The sequence below is a fragment of the Falco cherrug genome, chromosome 9 (genome assembly GCF_023634085.1).
Source record: "Falco cherrug isolate bFalChe1 chromosome 9, bFalChe1.pri, whole genome shotgun sequence".
Lineage (NCBI taxonomy): Eukaryota > Metazoa > Chordata > Aves > Falconiformes > Falconidae > Falco > Falco cherrug.
The window spans coordinates 24,196,763-24,222,700 of NC_073705.1; the positions used below are offsets into that span (position 1 = coordinate 24,196,763).

Consider the following 25,938-nt stretch of genomic DNA (forward strand, 5'->3'; position numbering starts at 1 on the left):
GATGAACAGGGATGGGCTAGGGAAAGACAGGCCTTGAAGAGGTAGGCATATGACACACAAGAAAGGAGAGTTAGTAGACAGTAAAGAAAGAAGTGACACAGAGTGATGGGCTAAGAACAGTCCTGCATTGTGAAGGCACGGGCTTGGTTACTGAAGAGTTTTCTTTCCCCCTCTTGTTTCTCAGGGGGAGAAGCAGTGTTTCAAGGGAGAGTAAGACAATCATTTGACTGTGTTAAGAGATTTATGGTCTGACTTTACCATGTGTTAAAATATTGATTCTCTTTCTAACATATGCTTCAGATATTGACTTTTTTCTCTATATAGAAGACTGACTTCTGCATACAAAAGCTGGAACTTCATAGAAGGATCCAGCGATGCTGGGTAAATACAAAGTGATGTAAGTGAAGCACAAGTATCAGATTTTTTCCACTCAATTAAATAAAAAAGCAAAAGAGACACGGAGCAGTCCATGGCAGTGAGAAGCTGGAATAATTAAACAATAATACGACAGACGGTGCATTTACGGGCAATTACAGCATGCCTCTGCTGGCACTTTAAGGCACAAGGCCAAAGACTTAAGCGATTCAAACCACACAAGTAGAACAGTAACCTCCTAGAAATGCCAGTATAGAGCATCTGGCTTGGGAGCCCAGAATGGGACTTACACATAGCAATAAGACAGGCAGGCAGGTGTCTGCATTTACTGGATGTTACTGCTAGAGACAGAGCAGGAAGAGCAGCCCGTCAAAAAGCTGTTTCTGTGTCCCTTGGATAATACTTTTCCAGGCACATTTAGGTATGTAGCGCTAAAAGACAAATCTTCACGGTGAATAAGGACATTTCCTCTTCTCCTGCGCATACAGCTTGAGGATACCACTGCATCAAATGATGGCAGATTTAAAGTATTTCAGAAAGCTCAACTAAAAGAAATCACTCATCTGTCAACTCCCAAAAACAAGGGCTGGCTTAAACATCAAGCTATCAAGTTTCAGGCTCTGAAGGCATTTGGGATTTCCTCAGGGGGTCACATGAGGCTTTCTGTTCCCCACCTTACCCCACCCAGCAAACGCAAACCACCTTCGTCCTCCTGCCTCTGAAGAAGATGGGCTCTGTAGCCCTTGGTACCACTCAGCAGCTTAACAGGACAATTGCATGAAATCTGCACAAGTATTCTTGAAAGTATTGGTATGTGTTATTCAACACATGTCACAGTCATGCTGGTACGCTACCTTTCTGACCTTGTCAGCACATATAGAAGTGAAACAAGCTGTAGAGATTTTTAGAAAAGAAAAGAGAGAGATCTCCCTGGAAAGCAAACACAGATCGGGTGTTGTTAAAAGCTTCTTAAACTGTCAACAAAGTATTTCTTTAAACTCAGAACAGAAAATCACCTTCAAGACAAGGAATTCTCATGAAAGTGCCTTTATTTTTAAACACCCCATGTCTGCAGCTACATGATTATACAGGATACTGAACCAGATTTTTGGTTTTAAAGTATGGACTTAATTCCAGACTTTCTTGTCATATGGAAAAAATGGAAAACATGAACTTGAAAGGCTCAAACAGCAGAATGAATATAAAAAGCATTTAGCATGTATAAAGACAAAACCCAAGCCTCATAAACAAATGTGAATGGCAACATTGCTTCACCTAAATGCTTTTTTCTACTACTTAGTAGGAGATGTTTCTCAAGACTTAAAATAAGTGCTGTTTTGTATCTGCAGGGCTTTCAGCAAGCAGTGCCCCACGTTACGAAACTCTCCAGATTCCTGCAATGCACATCTCTGCTGTCTGCTGCACTCAAGAGTATCTGGGAAGAGGAGGAGGAAAACAAGCTTATCATTTATAAAATTATTGCTGGTTTTGTGGTTGTGAGGCTTTCTGCAGTGTACAAGAATAACTTGGTTGTGACATCAGTAAAATAAGGATATGCAACCTAAAGTGCATTGCCCTCTCGGTGGATACCACTCTCACGCTTTGTCAAATAACTTTGGGGTTTCTATGAAGGTCAGGTCTTAGGATTTTAGGAAGCTGCATGCCATGGGGACACAACTTGAGACCTGAGCATCACCACGCTGTGCGCAAGGACAGTCTTGTTCTGACTTCTGAAGCCACATGAGGCGGCACCAAGACAATGCACTGATTGAGCACGGTTCCACTGCAAGTGCGTGGTGCTTTTCCCGGATTGAAGGGTTTTAGCAAAGTATTTCAGCTTTCTAGCTATTTCTGGCAACCGGAAAGGCCCATAAGCGAAATGAGTGTATGTTCAAGTACATGTCGACCCCAGAGGCAGAAAAATGGCAAAAACACGGTATAACTATGCTGTCTGTAGCAGAAGATCAGGTCCCTCACCTGTAATTGGAAAAGTCACATATTCTCCTGTTCTTCTACCAACAAAACAAGGGGAATTAGGTCCTCTATGCTACATTTTCTTCTCTCAACTATGGCTAACATCACTCTAGTGAATAAATACCAGCCTCACTCAAAGCTAAACCTATTCTTGTTTTTAAGGCACTTGGCGATACTAAGCTGCAGACAATGGTCATGCCTCTCCCCTCTCTCTTACAATCCTTCCAGTCCTGAGGGTGGTAACTGTGTTTTTCCCCCAGTGGACAGAGGTGTCTTAAAAGCAGACTCACTAGAGACTGTCAGAAACAATCTCCACAATCATGCCTGTCCCAGTGCTATCAGCTTTCTAGATAGGCTGCCAAGTTGGCATTTGACTAGCTAAGAAAATGGATTTAGCATACGATGCCAGATTCCACTTCTCAGTCAGTAAAATGCTCAAGTAACAAACTGAGTTGACCATTGTTTCTTATCACCAAGCAAACAAACTTCGTTGGCAGGAAAACTGTGTTTGGAAAGTGATTCCCTACATGACTGAGATGGGCTCTGGTTGCTAGAAATGCCAGTCCTCACATAATGCTGGAGTCCAGGTGGTCATCGGCACTATGAAGAACACTGTCAAAAAATCTAGCCTGCAATTTGATTTCAATGTCTTGCTTTTAGTTCATCTTCTGTTCCTCTGCAGGCCATATATGATACCACAGGAATAACCATCGGTTTCACAGCACAAGATTTTCAGTCGTAACTAGCTGTCTTTTATGTTCATTTTTAGCCACAGCCTTACCTAAGATGATGGATCAGCTTTTGCAAACAAACAACTACCAAATTACTGATCTGCAAATCACATGTACTATTTAAAATGCCCCGGTCTACAAACATCCAGTCTTCATAAATCGGTCCCTAGTACTTTCCCTTCTAATCAGTATGAAGTACTAACTGGCACACAGACTATCACACCAGACAAAAGAGCTTTTCCCATGGGAATCAGCGGGAACGCTTCTGTGCCCTTCAAACGGTAGAGAAGGACGTCCCAAGCAAGCACATCCATTGTATAGTCTCATCAATGCCAATCTTCTGACCTGAAAGTGGAACATGTGAATCACAACAAAATGGGCTCACTTCTGCACTGCCCCGGACCAAACCAGAAGTGTTGTCTTTGGCCGACTCCACAAAAGGCAGGAAGCAGGAGACCCGTGCCCAGCCCCTGCAGGGTCTCTGCTGGCCTCCAACCCAACCAGCAGGCAAGACTTCCAGCGAGGTGGAAGCCGGCTACCTGGGGGACTGTCAGTTTCCTACTCTAGGTTGCCTTAGAGGAAAAAGGAAATGGTTCTGGAACAATGCAGACAGAGGCTTTAAATAACTATCAGAGAGGTGCCGCTTACTGGAAGTTTTATCACAGGTCTCCCAGCAAACCTAAGCCTTGGATCCCTGAGCTGATGGGTCCACAGCGTGGTGCATGAGATATCAGAGGGAAGCACGCAGCCAGCTGCATTGAGGCAGAATGGAAAAGAACGATGAGCAAAAATTATTTTCTTCCTTGTTTTATTCATCCACACCCAGTCCCTATGCCATAGCAAGCATCTCTATCTTAAAACCATTAAAGCCATTGCCACCACCCTAGGTGAGCAGGATTACGAGCCGGAACCGTCGATCCCCACGCGAAGGCCAAAGCAGACAACCTGTGTGGGGCACGCTGGCAAGCTCATTAGCAAAATCTAAAATTACGCGTCCGGGATCGGGGCGGTGCTAGGGCATCGCGCAGGCACAGGGACACCCGCTGTGCCGTCCCCACCGAGCCGGGTCGCGGCGCGGCTTCGCGGCGGGGGGCCCAGCGGGAAGCGGCTGGAGGAGCCGGCAGCGCCCGGGGGGGACCTCGGGGGCACCGCCTGGTCAGGTTTGGCGACATTGAAGCCCTCAGCCTTTAGAAAGACACCGGCTTTACTGCTGTTTACATTTTCAACAGCGCCATGATTCGCATCGCGAACGCCGGCACGCTGCCTGAAAAACCGAATGGGAACGCGAACGCCCTGGCCAAGCCCGACTGCGGGACGGTGCCTGCGCGGGGGGTGTTGGTGGCTGAAACGCAAAAAAGCCGCAAAGCCCGAGTCCGGCGGGGCGGACGGCCGCGGCAGGCAGCGGCGCACGGCGGCCCCGCGCAGGGGAACGGCGCCGCCCCACCGCAGCGGGAAGCCGGGAGCAGCCGCTGGGGCCCGGGCCCGGGCCGGATCTGCGCGCCCCCACCGCAGCGAGCCCGGGCCGCGGCCGCCCCGCCGAGCGCCCGGCTGCCCGCTGCCCACGCAGGACGCAGCCGCGCCCGGCCCGGCGGCGGCTGGCGGGGAACCGGCTGGCAGGGAGCCCCGATCCCGCCCCGGCGCAGCCACCGCGGTTCCCGGCGCGCCCCGCGGCACGCCGTGGCCTGCAGCTCCCGGCACGGCTGTGGGCCGCCAGCCTCCCGGCGGACTACAGCTCCCGTCATGCAGTGTGGCAGCGGGGCCCGCACACCGCCGGTGCCGCCGCGCAGTGCAGGCCGGGAGCGGTAGTTTTGTCGGCGGGAGACGCGCCCTCCCCCTCAGCGAGGGGTCGCCGGTGCGGGCGGTGCCAGCGCTCACCGCCGCGCCGGAGCCGCCATGCCGGAGGGGAAGGCTGCGTTCCGGGAGGTGCTACCCAAGCAAGGTACCGGCGGCGAGCGCGCTCCGGCAGCCGGCCCGGCCCGGCCGCGGCCCCGGCGCTGACGCTGGGCGCTTGTCTCCTCTCGCAGGGCAGCTGTCGGTGGAGGACACGGCCGGCATGGTGCTGTGCAAGCCCAAGGTGCTGCCCCTCAAGTCGGTGTCGCTGGAGAAGCTGGAGAAGCTGCAGCGGGCGGCGCTCGAGGCGGCGCGGCCGGAGGGGGCAGCGCCGCAGCCACAGCCCTAGCCGGTCCCGGGAGGGGCGGGGGCCCGGACCCGCAGCCCGGAGGTACCGCGATGTAACGGAGCTTTGCGGATTAACGGCCGGCTGAGAGCACAGGAGCTGTTGCCGGGCTGGGGAGCGGGGGGAGGCGGGAGGCCCCCTCCCAGACCTTTTCCCTGGAGAGGTTCCACTTTGTCGCTTTCAAGGCGACGTTTTAAATAAATACGTCTTTTGGCTTGTCGAGTCCAGCAGGTGACAGAACCTCGGCCGGGCCCTTTCGGACAGCGGGGGGCGGCGAGTGACACCCCCCCACCGGCCCCAGTAACGGCTTACCAGGCTCTCTCGAGTGCTGCGGCGCTCCTCTCCCGGAGCACAGCATGTTCCCGGCCCTGTCACGGCTATTCCCAGCATTGCTAAACACCTGAAATCTTAACATGAAACCGAGAAACACAAGGGAGCAGGAGAGGCTCCGCCGCGCTGCTTAAGAGAGTCTTAGATCCGCCTTGTTGAGAAAGGGCTTGCCAAAGCTGCTCTGCATAGACAGCGTTCAAGATACCTCGGTGGCAGCCTGGATGCTCCTACGCAAGCCACTTGTTTTTCAAAAACATATTTGGTAAATACTTACCATGAGTTTAATTACTCAATGCTCTTCTGTTAAGTGCGGTACAAAAGGGTAGTGTTAGATGTACGGCTTAATTGCAGAGATTTAAACACAGTTAAATACCTTCTGTTTTACAAAAAAAGGAGGCAGAAAGGAGCGCTTCACAAAAAATATTTTTAATATGTTTTACCAGAACTTTTTGCTTTTCCAGTTACATAGAAAAAAAGACTAGTTTGGTACATGGGGGCTAAAACCAACCAGTGTTTTCCCCTGGAACAGATGAATTAATCTTATGACCCAACTCCCATTTTCTTGGGCTCTTCAGAACAAAGAAACAGCTATTTTTCCTCCCAAAGCACAGTATTTCAGCAGCAATGGAAATGGGATCACAGCAGCTTAACTTGACCCTTCTATAAAGCTTTGTATAAACCAGTGATTTTATGATGACAACACTGTCCTTGAAAGAAAGGGTGGCAGTCAGACATTGATGCAAACATGGAATGATCAGGTCATAAACATATGGCACTTAAAAAGATAGCTTATTTGAAGGCACCACCACAGCAGAGTGGCCAGTTGTTCTACTATATGCCCAAAGAAAGAAGTTTTCTTTCTGAAATTTATAAAACTACTTAAAAAAAAATGATTTGTACCCAAAACATGTGCTTTTAAAAAAATATGAACTGTTCTAAGCAACTCTTTAAAATTTTGGTATATTATATATGTGTATACATATATACATACACACACCAAAAAAGCATGCGTGTTTGTATATATATAGATATCTGTTTTCCCTTTTAACTTTTAAGGCTTCAGGAGTTGGTTCTCACGTTCAGTAGCTTTCTAGCTTAAGACGACCTCCATCTCCTTCACTCACAAAACGCTTTCTGCCCCTGTATGAAAGTAAAAAGTATCTTTTCAGTAATTCAGAGTAGCATTGCTCATTTTTTCTTATCTATCACTGAGAAGAATCCCTCGCTTCTGAGTCAAATACAAGGTGTGCAAGTTCAGCATAATTAGCCAACATTCTTGATCACTGATAAAATTGCTTAAAATCCGTCTGAATCTTACATGTTTATTTGCAAGAAGCTTTTCAAAATTTGCATTGTCAAGTGCTTTCTACTTTGCTTACCTCTTCATGTTCACACTTGCAAAAGATGCTAGTCTGAAAGCCTAGGAATGGTGGGTTTCTACCCAAAACTGAAGCAAATAAGCCAAAAATGCCTCTCAATGTATTAATGGTAACAGTAGTACAATCAAGCTTTTGTTGCAGTGATGACTTTCAACCCTCCCACACCCCAAACCTGCAAAATATTTGCTACCAAGACACACAAACTCAATTTTAAGTCTAAAGTCCACAAATGGAGGCTGTTTTTGATAGACACATTTCAAAATCCAAATGTATTGCAAGCTGTTAAGACTATTTAAGAAGCCTAATGAAACACCCTAACCAGAAAAGATCTAATAAATAGTATTCCCAATGCATAAAATTGCAAATAATAGCTTTATTATCCTATTTTAAAATTTACATGTATTCCTCACGGGAAGTGAAACTTATTAAATGTATTGTGACCAGTAAGGAGAGGACAAAACAGTGATTAGCTACAGTTCAAACAGCATTATCTATGCTATGAATAAGTAAACTGTAACAAACCAAAAGCACTATACAAATCATGTGACAGATATGAAGGGATCAGGTGTGTGGAGTTTATTCTACATAAGTATCCTATCCCTTCTGACAAACATGAGAATTGGTTGCCTCATCTTAGAACTCTATTGATGCCATTTGGTATGTTTAAACCATTTTTTTTTTTCCCCAGGGTTTTTTTCCCCCCACTGTAGCTGAGTTTTTCACTGTCGCCTACACGGATCATTGTGACACCTGAATCCTCCATCTCAATACTGTACTGATCTCTGCCAAGCAAACCAGCAAAACAGAGGAGTGGCAGGCCTTCGTCCTCCGGAGAGCATACAGGCAATGCTGCCTGCGACTCACTGGAGGCTTATTTTCCTCAATAATTTATTCCATCCTCCACATAACAGGTTTCACATCACTGCAGCTTCTTAATAAACTTTTTACCATTCCAACCCTCTGCTTCTCCATCCTCCGTAGTTTCCAGTTCTAATCTGTAATACCTCGGTCATAACATCCTGCTTTCTGTAACTTACAATTGGGACAAAAAGCAGGGCCCTCACCTATCTACAATAAAACAAGTACCTTGAAGGACAGAGGTCTCGCAGTGGTTTGGAGATTATTCCAGCCTGAAAGCACTCCTCTACAAACCTCTCAAGCACAGAATAGGAGTGTGGCACATCCAGGTTAATATCTGGGATTTCACAGTAAACTCGTTCATAGCCCTGCAATATAAGAATTCAAACAGTGATCTGGTTATTCTGTGATTTTATTACAAAATTTTTAAATACCCTTTTGCACTCAGAATTTGTTTTTCAATATAGTTTCATGTATACTATGGACAGCTTCAAGAAACCTAAAGCAGAGCAGCTGCAAGTCAGTGGAAAAGCAAGGTATAATGCCAGCCAATACCAAACACAGTATTACACAACTACCCGTCGGCATAAAAATACCACCTGAATTTTTAACTTCTCTAGAAGTCAGAAATCCAGACAGTACAGAATGTGTAAGTTAGCCTGGTTGCTATCACATGGGTAGTAACAAGGAAGATAAGTTAGTTTTTCTTCCATGTAAATAACAAGAGGTGGCCACAGGTCTCCACAACAGTTTATGCAGTAAGAGAAACACTGGTGACAACCAGAGATGACTTCAGCACTTCGTGTCAGCAGTACAGCTGGGTAAACTCTGACACAAGTCTTTGAGTGGTACCTAGTTTGCCCTGGGATAGAATGGCTGTCTTACATATTTATACCTAGAAACAAAGCCATGGATTATTCCAACTGTGTAAAATATTACCTTCTATATACTGTTCCAATTGACATTTGTAATTAAGTGGGTCCTTACTGTACTACTACAATTATGAATAACTACTGGATAAAAAGAAAAATTCTATTCAAGAAAAATGAAGCTATATTGCAGCATTTTAAATGATTGGTTTGAACCACGCAATTGCATAGAAGCACCTGGAAATCTCTGACGATTCGAATATTCTGCACCTCGCAGTTCTACAGAGAACTACCACTCAGAATTCATTTGTACTTCTGCCAGTTCATGACAGCTATCATACACGTATCAGTGACAGATTATTTGTAGGGGATACAGAATGACCACAGAGTTTTTTAAAAAGCGAGTCAGCAACAGACTACAAATAGTACTTAAAAGGAGGCAAAAACTATATAAATTTTGGAAGACCTTATCCAAAATTCTCTAAACGTCACACTTACTCTTTTCATTTGGTCCACAGTAATGACAGAAGACCTCCAGAGAGATTTCAACAAATCCAGTATCATTTTAAAGGTCTTTTCTCCAGTTGACTCCAAAACCATTACAACAGCCTAAGACAAATCATGCAAGTGTTGTTAACTAAAAGCAGTGGTTCAAGTACATATTGTGGAAGCATATGAGGTGCAAAAAGGAGTGAATGCGTTATTTATTACGCATTTTCTGGGGAGACAAGTCCATTTGTTATATGCATGCACAATTTCAAGGCATGACTATTGTTTGAAAAGAAAAACTGATTAAAATTTATTTGGATAAAGATAGAAAGTATGAAAAACCAGAAAGGACTAGACAGTGAAAAAACACTGCCTTTCTGGCTCTGGTTTGAGAGATACATGACTATATCCATATGGTTGCTGAGTACAGATGGCAATTAATTAATTTTGTATCTGCAATGTTAGAAGAACTTAGAAGTTTAAAACCTACAAATCTGCACATCCCCCATCAACTAAAAGGATTCTGTTTGTCTATCATGAAGGAATTTTCTAAAAGGAGTCAATTTACTGAAAAGAAAATGTTGTAGATTGTGGGTGTTCAGCTTATTGGTAAACAACCATTTCCCGATCTGGCAGATAAAAAGAGTACAAGTGGGAACAAGTCTCCCAGATACAGCAGAGAACTTTCTCTCATGTAGTCTGGTTCTGAAATATCTCCAAGCTTTTACAAGTGTGCTAGATTGAACAATCCCACCCTGAAAAGGAAGCTCTATAACTTAACAAAAACAGGTAACACCCATTAGAATACCCAGATATCTGAAACTAAAAGAAAACAAACACCAAAACAAAGCATGGAGTTTTGCTGCTATTGCTCAGCAGAAAATAAACCGAGCTTTGCTTTTTCAAGAATCTGGAATAATCTGAATTCAGCTATTTAGCCAACAAACAAAAATTAACTCTGGATCTTCCCAGAGTTAGCAGCAGCTTACTTGTTGCATAATGTGTACACAAACAAGCACACAACCTTTAACTTTGCATGAAACTATGTTAGTTATTCAAATAACATCAGAACAAACACCTGAGCTTCAGATTCCAGTTGTATTATTTTGCATGCCCACATCAAATCAAAACCAAACCTGTTCGTATTACTGAAAATTATTAAAGGGACTCTGACTTCTCCTTACTTCATATACAAGTTCATGGTGAAAATGGGGTACTTCCAGTTCCTGAAGGCAACGTTCAGCTTCCAGTACATCTCCAGAAAGCAAATACTCTTTCAGCAACATGTCAATCTATTGAATTTTAAAACAAACACGAAGCCCAACACTAATTAGACATGAAATTTAAAAGCTGTCAACTGTTTTGATAATCTGCAATCAACCCAGCAGCAAGTTAGCTCCTGAAACTTGCTGCTAGTGTTTTTATAAATGTGATTAAATACAGACATTAATTACATTGAGACATTATCAGCAACCTGAAACACAATGTAAGCCAAATACCTATCCATAGTGTTAATACAGACACACAAGCACTGAAAACATTGCTTCGTAACATACATAGCACCATAAAAGGTTAATATGGGTATAATTAAGTTTATCTTCTCTCCTGAACTCCTCCTATCATCTGTTACACTCACAACCTAGAAATTATAACAGGACCTTTTCCTTCCAACCTGCCTACTTCACAGCATGGGTCTCTGAACATTCCTGCTTCTTCATCTCTCTTTTTTTCAGTTATTACTGTGCTTTTAATCAGTGATGCCAAAAAATAATAATAGTATATCTAGTTTAGCCAGTTTTATCTTGGCTCTTCTAATTACTTCACCATTTTATATTGTAAGCTCTTAAAAAGTTAATTGCTTAAAAGGTTTGCTTAAAGCAAAAATGAATGTATACTTGCAATGCGGAGTATTGTACTAGCACGTTCCCACCACTGACAAATACTACAAAAATCAAAAAACCAATCTACATCAGTTTTTAAAAACTACTTTGGACCCCAGAAGCAACACGCAAGACTTTTGCTACAGGATGTATGTATCTCTTCCTTCCAGCCCAAACAGGATAAGCTTAGACAAACAGTAAACCCTTCTCTCTCCAGAGTTTTGTAGAAGCCAGTTACCTCTTTAACAAGGTGTTTCACAGACTGCTGGCCACCTCCTGACCCCCACACATTGTCTATACGCTTTCCGCCCTTTGTCATACTCAGCAACACAGTAGCTCGGTCCAGTGCAGCTCTAGAAAGCAAAGTGTTTCAAAAAGTTACTACAGAACTTCAGTAAAAGGCATCTGTAACTTCCCACACTGCTATTCCTGTTTGGGCAAAGCGAGCAGATCCCTGAGAAGAGGTCAGGGTCAGCAACTCCATGGGGACACCTGGATGAAGAAGCCAGGAAGTAGCTCCCCACTTTCTCTTTCTGCTACCTTTACACATTTGGTTATACTATGCTAAAGACAGCTAACAATCCTGTGATGGCAGCAGACCTGACCCGTCAATGGAAAACATGAAACATCCTCACAAGAGAGAATTTAGTATTTTCTTATGCAGAGATGGATTGTATCTGGGCTCCTCCAAGAATGCAGCTTGGCATGTGTATCTCAAAACAGGCATCAGTTGCTTCCAAACTGAAGAACAGCTTTTCTATTGAGATTTTATTTTCTGTTTGGGTCTAAAGAATTATGAAACCTTGAGAATTTAAGCCAAAACAGCACACAAATATGTAGTTGCAAAAAGACAGCATGAACTAGGGAAGCTTGCCAGTCCATTGAGAACTGAATGAAAAAGGAAGTAAGGTGACAAAAAAAAAAAATCCCAGATCCAGTTAAGCACCATCCAGCTAAAGAAGGAACAGTTATCCCGATTCTCATACTGGGGGCTAGCCAATAACAGTAACTATTCACCAAGATTTAACAAACAGAAAAGACTGGCCAAGAAATAGCAAAGGCAGCAAAGCATCCCAGATGTGCACTATGCAGGCTACAATCCTTCAAATCACAGGCCACAGTTGTATAACTGACAGACAATTTTCACAATTTGAACCCTCAAGTTAGGCAGCTAAACATTTCCCTTCCTCCTAGAAGTACCCAACTATATAATCATTACAAATGGAATGTTTAGAAGCTACAAGAGTTTAGCACCTCTCTATCAAGCCTTAAACATACACTTAATGGGGGAAAAAAATAATAAAACATGACTAGTTATTAAAATGTCCCTCTTTGCCAGACATTGCTCCTTCAAACTTCTCACCCTGACATGGAAAATAATTATACTTCTTGATGAATACAGCGTTACAGAGAAAGTTTGGGAAAGCACTGCACTAGCTTTATAAGGCAAACCAGTTAATCCCTTGTGTATTTCACAACATTTACAACAGCTGTCCTGATGCTATATTTACTCATTAATCACATTAAAGCTTCTTCTAAAGACAAAACCTTTTATAATCACTTCTTATTTCAGGTCATTTTATTTTCACCCTCACACATAAGCTGGACAACAAACCTGACAAACTGAGCTCAAATGTATTAATACATTTTTCAGGCATTTTCAGTCTTTCTCCTCTGACCTGAGTCATTCTGGATTTTATTGTTAGTTGCAAATTTTGTGGGTTTCTTTTTTATCATTTTAAATGAAAAAAATTAGAAGTTAGAGAATCACATGATTTATCCTTAAGTTCTAAATTCCTGGCCATCGTTTTTGGCACCTGGAATAAAAAACTGCAGCTATACAGAAAGCAAGAAAGTTACCGAGCTTGGACACAATCCACAGTGCCTTTGTAGCCATCTATGTAGGTACTGCTTAGAATCCCATCTCCAACAGCTCTAGCAATAAACTGGCCAACCAACTGCAACAAAACAAGCATTTTTAATTAAATGTGAATTTCAAAGTAGTTCTAAGTAGACTATTACACAATGTGCTTGGTTGTCAGATTTTATTCAAAGTAGCCATCTCAAAGTAAAAACAGCCTGGGAAATTGGCAGGGGGTTACAAACAGTAAGGCAATCCACTGATATTCTTCAAAATACAGAGTCTATTTCAGTTTACTGGATCAGGATTAGCCACAAAAGAAAAAGCTTTTTTTTTTTTTTTTTGCTAGCATAAAACTTTACATATATACCTGTGGTGCCCTGGGAGAATCCAACGCCAATTCAGGCAGTTCTTTAAGCAACCTATCAAACGATTTTTCCACATCAGTTTTGCTTACTACTGTCCCACAAAGGTCAGAGATAAGCTTAGATGTCATTTCCCGGTGACTAGCCTTCCCCTCTAATGCCAAGGAAACAGCCAGCACTGGCACACTGTATTTCATTTCACCAAGGTTTAAATTCTTCAGCATCTCCTACATAAGATTTGAAAAACAGAACAGATTAAGATTTCCTAATTTTAATTCTATAAATACATTTTATACAAATATATTACAAATATATAAATATTTATATGCATGTATTTATGTATTTGCATATAAGCTTCTGCTCATGTAACGAATATAACTGCTTAGGTATTCTTATTGCACATTTCTTGCCAACATCTCTATACGCTCATTTAAAACTAGCATTTGGATTCCCATGTATGCTACAGGTTGCCCTCTAAAATAAAGTAGTAAAAAGGCATGCAACATACCGAAACTTCATTAGTATCTCCGTGTTCAAAATACTCCTGTATGATTGGTGTTAAAGTTTTTTCAAATGCTCTTTCATCCAGAGGTAAAACTACTGTTTCATAGACACAGTTCTCCTATTTTAAAAGGCAACACAAGCAGATACCCTTTTGTAAATAGTAATGTCTCTTCTTACATCTTATGCAGTGCTAATAGCATCAAAATGCGTCTTCTAAATCCTTATTTCTTTAGTCTTGGTAGTCAGTATTCTGCCAGACAACGGATTATGTCTCTACCATTAAAATGTGGACAACACTGGCTAAGTGTCATGCTTTCTTATATTTTGAATTATAGCTGAATTCAACTGAAAGGCTGAATTTACTGTTGAACAATGGCAAACACTCCAATCTGTTCCAAGGATTCTGCTGATACCACATGAACCCAGAGATCAAATGCCTACGTACTGATGCGACAGCAACAGAAACCCCTGTCCCAGCCCAGCAGTTAGCTATGCCACAGCACAAGATTTAACTTCCAGCACCTCTCCCTGCAAGTGGCACTCCAGTCCCCAACAGCAAGCCTGCCTGGTTTTCCTCTTCCTTAGTGACTGCGGGACCAGACAGGCCATAGCACGTAAAATCAGAGAAAAGGCATTTACAGAATATTTGTGAGCAAATATGTTCCCTAAGGGGAAAAAAGAATCACACAGCAACAGCCTCCTATATAACCTGGTCCTGCAGAGTTCTAGCACAACCAGATCTCCCTGCTGGAATTCAGTTCCCTACTCCTCGCAGACTACAGAAGTAACATTCAGAGCAATACTACAGGGCACAGAAATCCGAACAAAGAAGTTTTTCAACTAATGCTTTTTGGAAAGAAGCTTTCCATGATCACTAAGTATAGCAGAAGTCCAGAAGCCTAGTCATATCAGTCCCCATTTACAACCTTAGAAAAGCTAAGCATACAAAAGTTCCACAGAATATTCCTCTTCATTAAACTTTCCTTTATGCACTCAGTTTCATTTTTAATAGCTAGCTCTGTTAACATGAAGCACTGAATTGCAGGGAAAAAACCTGATACTGGAAGAAGGTTTTGATATTCCCACATACCACTGCCTCAGCAGCTACAGCAAACAGCCTCTGCTCAAAGGACACCACCATCACTCTGCTTATGTTATATAGTATTTACTTATGGTCTCACAATTGTATTGATCTCAGAGACTTGGAAATCTGCATTGGTAATGTGTTCCCTTTCCTCAGTGATTTAATGTTATAAAGCACCCTTTGCCCAATGAGCTTTACCTCCCCACCCCACCAAGCACGGCTGTAAGATACAATCTTCCACAACATACTCAAAATACGCATAAACAAAATATCCAAGGCTATCGACTTTGCACTAGTTTGAAGCATTTATACTAAGTAGATACAAGACACTGGAAGGGTTGTGAATACAGGGAAGAGAAAAATCCATAAAGGATACCGTCCCCTACTAAACTCCTGACTTGATAAAGTCTGTGTTGTTTTTATCATGGTACCTGTTTGCAATATAGAGCAGCACTGCAACATTCTCCGCCATGGGAACCAGCAGTAAAGAACACACTTGGGAAAGGGGTCCTGCCTAGTCAGGCACAGAAATAGGGCTAAGATTACACTACGATACTTCCACACCAGTTGTCTCTAGCCAATAATCTGCTCTTGAACATAAAAATGAGCACTTAGTACAGCCAGACTGATATTCACATAACTGACAAGGTTAAACTTCTATTAGTATCAGCATCACAGCAATTGAAATCAATAAAGGAAATAAAACCCATCATGAAGAAATTATTTGCCTACCTGATCATCATCATAATTAGGATCCTTAATATCTACTTCTTCCACATCATACACTTGGCCTGGTGTTCCCCAGACTCCTTTACCACCCGCTCCACCTGGTAAAATATGGGGCAGTAAGTACGAATGCCAGTTCACAAAGAATACTTCCGAGTTCAACCCAACATTCTTTCACTTAAGGGTAATGTATCACTGCTTGTGCCCACCTCCTGATTCTAACAATATACGCTGAAAAAGGTGTGTTTGTGTGACGTGTTCCCACATTACCAACCAGTCCTTTCATCACTTTCCAGTAAGATACTAGAAGCAGTATGAAACTACACATGCATTACTGAAGGCTGAAACTGCACTTTCAAACATAACCATGCTTTAAGTTTGCATTAATAAGAGTCCTGTGAACCACCAACAGTTCAAATTCTTGTACTAATTTCCAAAGAAAACATATTTATCTTAAAGACAAAAGTTAATTGTTGATACACACAGGAAATTTTCTGACAAGAATGCCACATACTATGAGCTCCCATTGCCATCTACTATCCAACACAAAGAACCAAATGCCTGCACAGAGACTGTAGCTTATGAAAATGATTCCCAGTGGGAAAAAAAAAAAAATATACTACGTTTTGGACAGAATCTTTATCATGCTACTCTCTGCACTAAGTTACACCAACCTTTCTTTGGTAGACCTCTTCCCTTTCCAGACCGGGATCGCCTGTCCAGGAGCTTCCCCTTGGGGCTCGTTGGTACACCACCAATCTTCAGCGTCTCTCCATTGTCACTAACAGAGTCTCCTCTCCCAGAATCTCTAGAAGAATTTTTCCTCAAGCGCCTCTTTGCTTTAGCATTTATTTTGGCTTCAGTAATTGAAGTTGCAGGAATCCAATTTCCATTGATTTCAGTCTTTTGTTCCCCAGAGACCCCATTTTCTTCATCACCGGAAAATGGAGCATCACTTAGATTCTCAAGTTCTTAAAAAGGAGACAGAGCAAAAAAATCTGTTATGAACAGTTTTATGTTAGAATACCAAAACACACTATATTTAAAAAGGATTACAACATTAAATAGAACTCTCATTTCCAACAGCATTAAGGCAAATGATGTTGTTTTTAAAATATGCCTACACATCACAGTAATAAGGAGTTCCTTATTCTCCTGCGCAGACCATCCACAATCTAAACAGAGCATATGTCGAGTTGGAAAGCAAATGAATAAACCATTTATAAACAGGTAAACCACAGAAAACCCCACCCTTGTTGAACAAAAACTATCAGAACTCTGCAGCGTGTAAGATGTAAGCGCCTAGTTCTCACTCCACCCACACATCTCTTGATTTAGAAACAAACAAAACTGCCAATAAGTATATTCTATAAGAACTCACTAACGTTAACAGACTAGTCACCGAAGTAAAATTAATTTCCTAAATCATCATGCAACATTCCCCTCATTCAAGGAATTTCAAACAAAGCTCACCAGCTGGAAAAGCAGTAATGCAGACTTAGAGGAATAAAAAAACATCACTACTCTTATTTTTTGTTTTTAAACCTATGAAAAAAAAAGTCATTTAATACAAAGCCTGGGGAGTTCCATAACGAAGACTCATAGAAAAGTAGTCTTTTGAAACAATCTGATCTCTCTCTTCTCTATGGATTGCCCCTCACTGTAGCTTTGGTCAAGACTGTTTAAAAAACGGCCATGGTTTATTTCCCAGCACAATCATATATAATAGGAAATTAGCTTTGTTTCATACCCAACAAAAAACTCTCACAACTTAAGGATATATACTTAAGGATAGATACAGTCTCTGAACACTGAGAAGTTCAGTAACTTCACTCTTCCAGGTAGTTAATGCACATTTAAAACTTGGATCTAAAGTCTTTTATTTCACAATGTTAGGATGTCCTGCACTTGAGCCATACGGTTCGGTACCAGTAGAATGTTTTACTGGGAGCATTATAAGCAAACGCCTAAGTTCTTCTTCCCCTTCTTAATCAAGATTAAAAAAAGCACCTGCGGAACTATTTACAGTCCAGGTAGTACCCTGGGAGTCCTTGCAAATTGGAAAACACACAAAGGAACAGCCTCAGCTCTCTTGTTACAAAGCCCTTCTTTTCTTTAGGATTCAGTAAAGTCTCAAAGATACTACCCATAGCTCCAGCCCTAGGAAATGCAATGACGAGGCACACAGAAGCTGCTTTTCCAGCTGTGCCAAGCCTGCATTACAGAAAAGCTCACTGCCATAAACCCAGAATATGAAAAGTATTTAAAATTTTTATTTGAACTTAGCTGAATGTATTACTTCACCATTCCAATACACTCTAGTTAGCAATGTTCATTTGGCAATACTTCTCAGAACTGTATTTTTTCAATTCAAAACAGGTTCATGAAATACTGTTTTGAAAACAAAGTGCACTAGTAAAACATTTCCAACCTCAAAGTACTTACCCATATCAAAGAGGATACTACACTACAAAATGAAGAAAGCTTGATGCAAGTGCCACCTCCATGATCAAAGTAGTAGCATTTAGATACTAGTGTTCAGAAATGTGAATGTTATACTGAACAATAATGCAGCCATTCCAGTCTAAGCTTCATCTTTCCACTCGTTACTCCCACAAAAGCATTCCTTTTATGCTTGCAAGCTAAAAAAGTATGCATTGCGTCCAGAAAAAGATCCCCCACAACAAGCTTTCTCAGTTTGTCTAACATTTTAATAAAACAATGAGAGATTTGCATAAAGCTAGCAGAGGGGAAAAAAGAGCAAAACCAAACAGAACAGGTTTCCTTCCTCTCATTCCCCAAGGAGACCCCATCAGCACAACCAGCTCATCTCAGACAAACGAATTTAAATTCTTCACATCCACTCTCCCATGAATTTCTCTAATTTAGACCTTCGATGTGGCTGCCCAGGAACTACACTCTTTAATGACCACTTCTTTCTCAGTTTCCCAAGAAAATGGCCAACAATTAACGCAAGAGGCTACATCCAACCTCCTTACACAAACCTGATCTGAGGTTCAAGACTAAAGGAAATACTCCACAGGAAACATCCAACCCATACGACTTAATGTTTCTCTCTGCGTTACTAAACTACGTTTTTATATAACACTATCCCTTCCAGCTGCAACCTTTCTCCATAATACTATAACCAGCTGGCCCTCCACTGTTACTTAGTTACTTAGGCTGAAAAAATAGGTTAAACAGACAGACATACTTGTTTTCAACTATTTTCTGAAATAATTTCATAAAAAATACGTAAGATGCAGATATTCCTTTCAACTTCTCATTTTTACATCATGTAACATATACATACACATGTATAAGCAAAAACAGTGTTCTATAACTTTAAGCCTTTCCTTACTAGGTATTAAAAAGTTAGCCAAATTTACCTTATTACCCTGCTATGAAGCCTAGCAGGCACACTTAAAACCTGTGCTTTCATGGTGCTACCTTAATTAACAAAGCAGTCAGCAACTACTTACCTACATACAAATTTCATTTGACCAAATTAGGTCAATTTAGGTATCTAGCAGTTTCCCACCTATTATCCAAATATAATTCTAAAATGATAAGAAGCAAGGTATCTTCTACATTAAACTAATGCTCGTTTAAGATGTCATACAGAGCATGTTGCCACTTTGCATTACATACCACCTTAACATATAAATTATTTTTTTCCAAAAAACATTTAAAACCTACAAAAAATCTTTGGTATAAAATGGTCAGTGCTGATCATCACAGCCTTTCGGAAGACACAGAAAACAACATGAAACTGTATTAACTTGACTAAGCATCATAAACCACGTCTGTGATACAGACAAAATACTCAATTTCAGGGCAGTCTCTAACACACATTCAGTAATTTTTTCCCATGCCAGCCCGCTTCCAGTCAAGCCTTTTATCATTTGTTTCCTCTAATTTTAAGCTAAATAGCTACATAAAACCACAATTTGTACCTCTTAAATGCACCTACACGTTTTACTTCTGAGCTCATTCTTTTCTTCACAGTAGCACTACTTGAAGTCAGATAATAAGGAGTCCAGAGTCACTATTATTTAGTAAGCTAAAGAAATATTAACTTCATGATTTTAACAAATTGAAATAAATATAATCAAGCAGGATACTATAATATATAATTGAAAGAACAATTCTGTAAATTTTTTATGGAAGATTTTTTTTTTTAAAACCAGTACTGTTAAAAATTGACAGTAATACCATTTTTCTACAGAGAACACTAAGGTTAGCTAAGCAATTTTAAATTAAAAAAAACCAAACAAACTCTGAACATATTACTTACCTGTTGGAGTAACGTAAATGTGCTCCTTTTCTACTTCCATAGCTGCTTAACAGAACTGACTCCGAAATGTGTAAGTCTTAACGCTTTCTCCTCCAAGGCCTAAACAGAAATGGAGAAGCTTAGGGGAAGAAAAGCACTAGACCAAAACTTAAAGAAGTAAAAAAGCTGAAAAGGCTTCACTCACAAAATACAGTGCAAAAACAAGAGTGGGGGTGTGTGTGCATTAAATTATAATTAACTATCAGGAACCACCGAAAAGTTCCTGGGAAGGTAAATGCTGTAACATGAGACAGCACCACCCTCAAACACACATCTATCTGAGCCTTGATGTCTTAGCAGCTGTCAGTTCTCTTGCTTATAAAGGAAGAACCAGGATAAAAGCCGTTACTTTAAGGGTGAAAGGCCTGTGTATGCAGGGTTTGATAAAAGCCACCTCTATCAACTTAATATTGTCGTATTCTGCAAAGTGGTTATCTACATAAGCATTCAATATCAATGTTATAACTGCATCCACAAGAAAAATGTTCTTCAGGTGAACTACACTGATAAAATAGTACCAATTTATTGAGTTCAGACCAGCCCTTAGAATACAAGCTATTTTTTGTTCCTCCCCTCAGAGTCTTTACATTTTACTGTATGCGTACATACAGATGACAAGCTTTCACATTTGTGTTTCTGCACCCTCTAAACACTCCTTATAACCACCATCCAATCTGCAAGGGATAACGTTGAACATTTCTCTCTCCGTTACTCTTTCTCCCTCTTCCCAGTAGCTGCTATTCTACAAACCACCCATGTCGCTGTGAAAGAGATGGTATCACCCATCCTTCCTTTATGTACACAAAAAATTAAGCAGCCCCATATACTTTTTCGCCTGAGAGTTTCACAAACCATTCTGTATCTGTGAATATTACTGGTATTTGTGTCTGCTCCAAGAATTCAGCAGCTCTTTCCCCTTTCTCATCCTTTGCTGTCCTGAAAACAGCTTACCGTTGAGCAGCAAGATTGTGACACTAAACGACAGCACTCCCTTCCCCTTTTCTTCTCTTTCCTTGGTTTCCCCTCTTATGCCCGCTTGCCTACCACAGACCATTAACGGCAAATGATTCATTACAGACCGTTGGCAATAAAGAAACTCTGGTTTAGGGCACAGTATCAAGCTGTCATGATCTTGCATTTCCTAATCTCAACTCAAACAGTTAACAGCTTTGTGTAATAAGAAGTCTTTCCCACCCCATGTAATTTTTTTAGAAAAACATTTTTTCAGAGTTACCTCAATTACTCATTCAGGAGTTCTCAAGTATTCCCAGTCACTGTTGGTTGAGAGATTTTTTTGTATAGATCTCAGTCTAAACTGAGCAAACTACCTTGTAATAACAGTTTTAGTCTTCCTAGTGGAACGTTCCATCAGTTGTCCACCTCTTTGAGAAAGAAGACAAAGGACAAAACCTATATTAAATAACAATCATGACTTTCAGCATTTGTAATCAAGTCCCAGATGTCAAGGGAAGAAATACTTTTTCCATACAGGACCCTAGTTAAAACTATAGTTAGTTTCACCTATTGCCACATAATAAATAACAACACAATTTATATGCTGTCTTTTTGAGATTCAGCACCCTGCTTTCTTCCTAACAAGGGTGATGGAATAGCTGAGCTTTACAATGCATCTTTTCATACTGATCAGGAGACATACTCTCAGTTAAGCAACGCACCCTCTCATCCACTCAAGCCAACAGATCTGCTGGAGCTTCAGGTATTTATCACTGTATATATATTAAAAAAAAAATTACTTTATATTTTACAGAGTTATACTACACAGTACTATCAATCAACTACAGAACACAATTTGAAAACCTGCATTAAAAACATCAGAATAAATAACTGCAAAATTTTACATCAGAGGAGATAAGGGAACACAATGGACAAGTAAACGTAAGCATCTGCAAAACAAGAATGCTGCAAGAGATCTTAAGAATAATCAGTGATACAAATGGTACTTTTAAGGTAGTTCAGCAGACGAGGGTATTTCCTAAGTCACTGAAAACCACCAATAACATATGCTCAGCTCTCTGCACTCACCACCACCACATGTACTTTATCTAAATAGGCAATTCCACCCCAACAGGCCAGTAGCAGCAAATTAACGTTTAGGAACCACGCAAACTGCAGAAAAACACTTCCAAAACTTATCAAGACCTTACGCCTATGCAAAACATCCCTGAGGAACTTCCACACAAGCCTACACGATTTTTCTCCCTAACTTTCGGCGAACGCTCCCCACCACCAAGCCCCTGAAGGCATGCTCCCCACCACCAAGCCCCTGAAGACATGCAAACACCAGCTGCTGCTCTGCAGCCACACGCAAGAACAAGCGGGTAAGGTTTAACTACCCTTACACAACTCGTGCCGCTGGAAGAAATCAACGGCGGAGCAAGCCCGGCCCTTGAGGGGAGCCGTGCCCGAGGGCTGCAGGCCGGCGGGAGCACGGCGGGGCAGGGCCCTGACGCCGCACGCTGGCACAGGCCCGGCAGCCCCTGACTCGGCCCAGCTGCGGCCGCGGAGCACCCGCACCTCACGGGACGGCGGCGGGGCCTCCCTGCGCAGCCCTGCCCGGCTGCCACGGGCGAGGGACCGGCCTCGGCGGCACGGCGGGAGCGAGGCGGCCTGCCCAGGGGGCCAGGAATCACTCAGGGCCAGCAGCTCCTCAGCGATCGCCCCGCGGCCAGGCCACCCCCACGCACCCTGCAGGGCCGCCGCGCCCGCACGGAGGAGGCCGGGCCGGGCCGCCCAGCCCTCACACAGCGCCCGCCGGACCGTTACCGGCCGCCCGCCCCCCCGGCCGCGCTGCTCCCGCCGCCCGGCCCCGCCCCCTCGGCCGCGCGCGCCCCGGCGTGCTTGTTTTTGTTTTCTTCCCCCCAGCGACACGGCCGCCAGCGGCGCCGGGGATTGGCTGGCTCCCGCACGCCGCCGCAGCCAATCGGCAGGCCGGGATGCCCGTGGGTGGGGACGGGAGGGTGCTCAGCCCTCAGAAAGGGGGGGCGTAGAGGGGGAGGGCGCGAAGCTCTCTGGGGCGCGTCGGCGGGGAGGGAGCGGGAGGGAGCTATTGGCGTGGCGTGGCGTGGCGTGGCGTGGCGTGGCGAGGCGAGGCGAGGCGAGGCGGGCGGCCCGGGAGGACCCGTTCCGGTGTGCAGCGGCAGCTGGCATGGCGTGGCATGACACGGCACGGCCCGGCACGGCCGGCTCTACACCGCCACCAGCGCCGCGTCACAAGGGGACGCGAGGGGAACGCCTCGGTGCGTGAGGGCGTCCGAGAGACTCCACCATGCTGCCGCCTGGCTCCCACCTGCTCAAGCCCTGGCCTGCAGGCCCTCTGGCGCGTACCCGCTTGGGATGTCTGGCCTGGTGGTTAAAATAAAGCCGGGTTACCCTGCCTGTGCAGGTGCAGGGCGTCCTCTGCAGCTATCGCACACACACCTGACCTGCAGCTTCCATTTCCCTGTCTTAACATACCCCAGTCCACTCACAAAAGCATACCAGGTCACCATCTCCTGACCTACCAACGTTTGAGGCGAGCATTATGGTGAGAGAGCAATAAGTTTGACAGTTGTTTACGTTCGATCTGAAATGCCAGATCCCAAGGACTGGGGGGACAGTTGCACCCAGAGACCATGTAGGGGACGGGCAAGCGTTTGCAGGCCTGCTGACAGAACCCGGCCAAGGAGAGGAGAGCCCTGCATGCACCAGCACCACAGGCAGCCATGGAAACCTGGGCAGCTCTGCCTAACTCTTCTTCCAACATTGTGTCTTCCTCCTCTGATCAGAAATTTTAAAATGTGTTTGGTTTTTTTTTTCTTGAAGCAAACCCATCAGAAAAATAATGTACTACCTCTTTGTGTTGCCCCCAGCTAACATGGGGATTTCAGACATTTTGCTCCCTCCTCATATAAGACCCCTCTACCTTCTCTTCAGCGCTGGGTGTTACAGGACAGAGGTTTAGGCAGAGGAACTGGAAAACACCACAACTGCCTCAGAGCTGGCACACAGGATTCCTACTGTTCAGGCCATCCCACAGGTTAAAAAGGTGCTGCAGCCACCTTCTCCACTGCTGAAACTCTTCAACACAGTGCAGGTTTAGGACTGACAACTAAACCATGCATATCCATCCACAATCTCTCAAACTTTCTACTTTATTTTAGTTTACAGTTACCCTGTTTATTGCATACCCACTGCCTGAGGCCAGACTCCTAACTAGAGATGATAGTCTTTCATTGTCATGTATTTTGCTTCCATTCACACTCTCTCCTAAAAACTCAGCTAACCCTTTGTTTTCTCTCTATAATTTGTCACTCCAAGAGCCCATGTCCAGTGGTACGGCAGAAGCAAATACAGATCCCTTCTGCTTTAGTACTTTTGATCGCAGGATTTTGCCAGCAAAAGGACCCTCCCTCAGTTAATAGATTATGACTTAACTTTTGCAGTGGTTTTACATATTTTTCCAGTATAATTCTACTTCAAATCAGTGTTCTTTTGACTGAAATAAGAGCCAAGCTTTTCTTGTGTAAGAGCCTCTGAATTAATTTACTGGCCCAGCTCTGCATGAATCATCTAGGTTTAAGAATTAAAACAATAGTGTCTGTTAAAAGAATGTGCAGCACGATTGCTGTAGTTTTAATGATAAATACTTGACCAATTGGACAAATGACAGAAAGAACATCTTGTTCAGGAAGACACTAAGTTGCAGACATTTTCAAGTCAGGACAGTTCAGCATGCTCACACAGGACTTTTTTCATGTGCAACCCAGAGGCAGCCTCAAAAGATGTTGTTTCCCCATCAATCAAAAAATAATTTCTAGTTTGCTCTTTGCACCTCCACTGCCTAGTATGTACCAAGCAAAACACTACAATGTCATCACCGAGATTTGGAAAATAAATTCTAACTATTAACACAGATTATTCAGCTTCCCCTGCAAGACAGAAGAGGGGCTTTAAAGTGATTTTTCAGTGAAGAGGAAAGAGGTGGCAGAGAAACTGAAACAGTAACCAGCACCTGCACAAGAGAAGATGCCACAAAATACTGCATCGCTGCATCGTGCCAATTACAGAATTTAAAGCACTGTGGAAAATGCCTAGAGGATTTTCTGGTAAAATTTAGGACTGTATCACTTCCAAAAGGCCCAAAAGCTGGGTGAGTAATCACAAGAAGATGAAACCCCCTGAACCATCCAGCACACCTCCAGACAAAAAATGGTGTGATTTTTCTTTCTTCTGCTGAATGACTTTATTAGCAGCTGGGTTATCAATCACTGAAAATCTCATTTAGATTTAACTGCACATACTTTCTGATTTCTAAAACACTGTAACCTGAAAAAGGGCTGATGTGCATGAAAGATTATTCGTATTTTTCCATTGTATCAACCGGTCTGCTAAAAGGTATCGCCTCTTTTTGCCTTTCTAACCTCTAAACCGCCTGCAATATTTACAAGACAGCTGATCACATGCTAATCTCTGAGCTGTAGAGACCTGCTTACTCCCTCCCAGCCTCCGTCCCCTAGCCGTATCAACAGCAAAAATACCACCAAAATCCCCATAAAAACAACACAGCATTCCCTCTCCCACAGAAGAAAACCCCCTCTTTCGACCCACTTCTGGCCAGTTGGCAGCTCGAGGCAACCTGCACGGGCTGCGCAGCTCAGCGTCCGCGCCCCGACACCTGTGTCCCAGGGTTACCTGCACCCCGGACCTCCGCCACGCCGACCCACACCAAGCAGGGACCCACCGGCAGCTACCAGACCCTTCCTGCGCTTCCACCCCTAACGCCGCTGATCACCTGGAGCAAAATGTTTGCACAGGGACGAGCAGGTCACTTTCTAGCTGCCTTCCTTCCTTAGAGCCTGCTGGGTTGTTTTCAAACTCTCCCCTCCCTTTCTCACATGCTGGCCAAACCCTCCCGTAACACCCAGGGGAGGAATCCATTGGCTGAAGTTCCCCAAAACGTGTGGAGCAGCCCTTCCCCCCACCCAGTGTCTAGTGCACAATA

At 43.2% G+C, this 25,938-nt stretch overlaps 2 protein-coding genes across 16 annotated transcripts; one reads left to right on the forward strand and one right to left on the reverse strand.

Annotated features, from left to right (window-relative positions):
- Positions 1 to 4,886: 4,886 nt before the first annotated feature.
- BBIP1 (BBSome interacting protein 1) lies at positions 4,887 to 8,062 on the forward strand. Of its 5 annotated transcripts, XR_008733777.1 has the most exons (4): positions 4,887 to 5,019; positions 5,105 to 5,301; positions 5,485 to 5,848; positions 7,654 to 8,062. XR_008733777.1 is itself a non-coding variant. In XM_055719751.1 (3 exons), the coding sequence occupies exons 1-2, from the start codon at positions 4,974 to 4,976 to the stop codon at positions 5,257 to 5,259; spliced, it is 201 nt and encodes a 66-aa protein (XP_055575726.1). In that variant the 5' UTR covers positions 4,887 to 4,973; the 3' UTR covers positions 5,260 to 5,301; positions 7,654 to 8,062. The 5 variants fall into 5 exon arrangements, 4 of the variants coding, with proteins under 4 accessions (XP_055575726.1, XP_055575727.1, XP_055575728.1 ...); XM_055719751.1 differs by lacking the exon at positions 5,485 to 5,848; XM_055719752.1 differs by lacking the exon at positions 5,485 to 5,848 and having other exon boundaries at positions 7,676 to 8,062.
- On the reverse strand, positions 5,997 to 25,822 carry PDCD4 (programmed cell death 4). 11 transcript variants are annotated; one of them, XM_027812119.2, is made up of 13 exons: positions 25,729 to 25,822; positions 21,172 to 21,319; positions 19,899 to 19,997; positions 16,276 to 16,572; positions 15,608 to 15,702; positions 13,796 to 13,909; positions 13,293 to 13,514; positions 12,922 to 13,019; positions 11,300 to 11,414; positions 10,366 to 10,473; positions 9,191 to 9,301; positions 8,052 to 8,191; positions 5,997 to 6,726 (listed from the first exon to the last, which is right to left on the reverse strand). In XM_027812119.2, the coding sequence occupies exons 3-13, from the start codon at positions 19,936 to 19,938 to the stop codon at positions 6,666 to 6,668; spliced, it is 1,401 nt and encodes a 466-aa protein (XP_027667920.1). In that variant the 5' UTR covers positions 19,939 to 19,997; positions 21,172 to 21,319; positions 25,729 to 25,822; the 3' UTR covers positions 5,997 to 6,665. The 11 variants fall into 11 exon arrangements, with proteins under 11 accessions (XP_027667920.1, XP_055575720.1, XP_055575722.1 ...); XM_055719745.1 differs by having other exon boundaries at positions 25,629 to 25,744; XM_055719747.1 differs by lacking the exon at positions 25,729 to 25,822 and adding an exon at positions 25,678 to 25,695.
- Between the last annotated feature and the right edge of the window lie 116 nt (positions 25,823 to 25,938).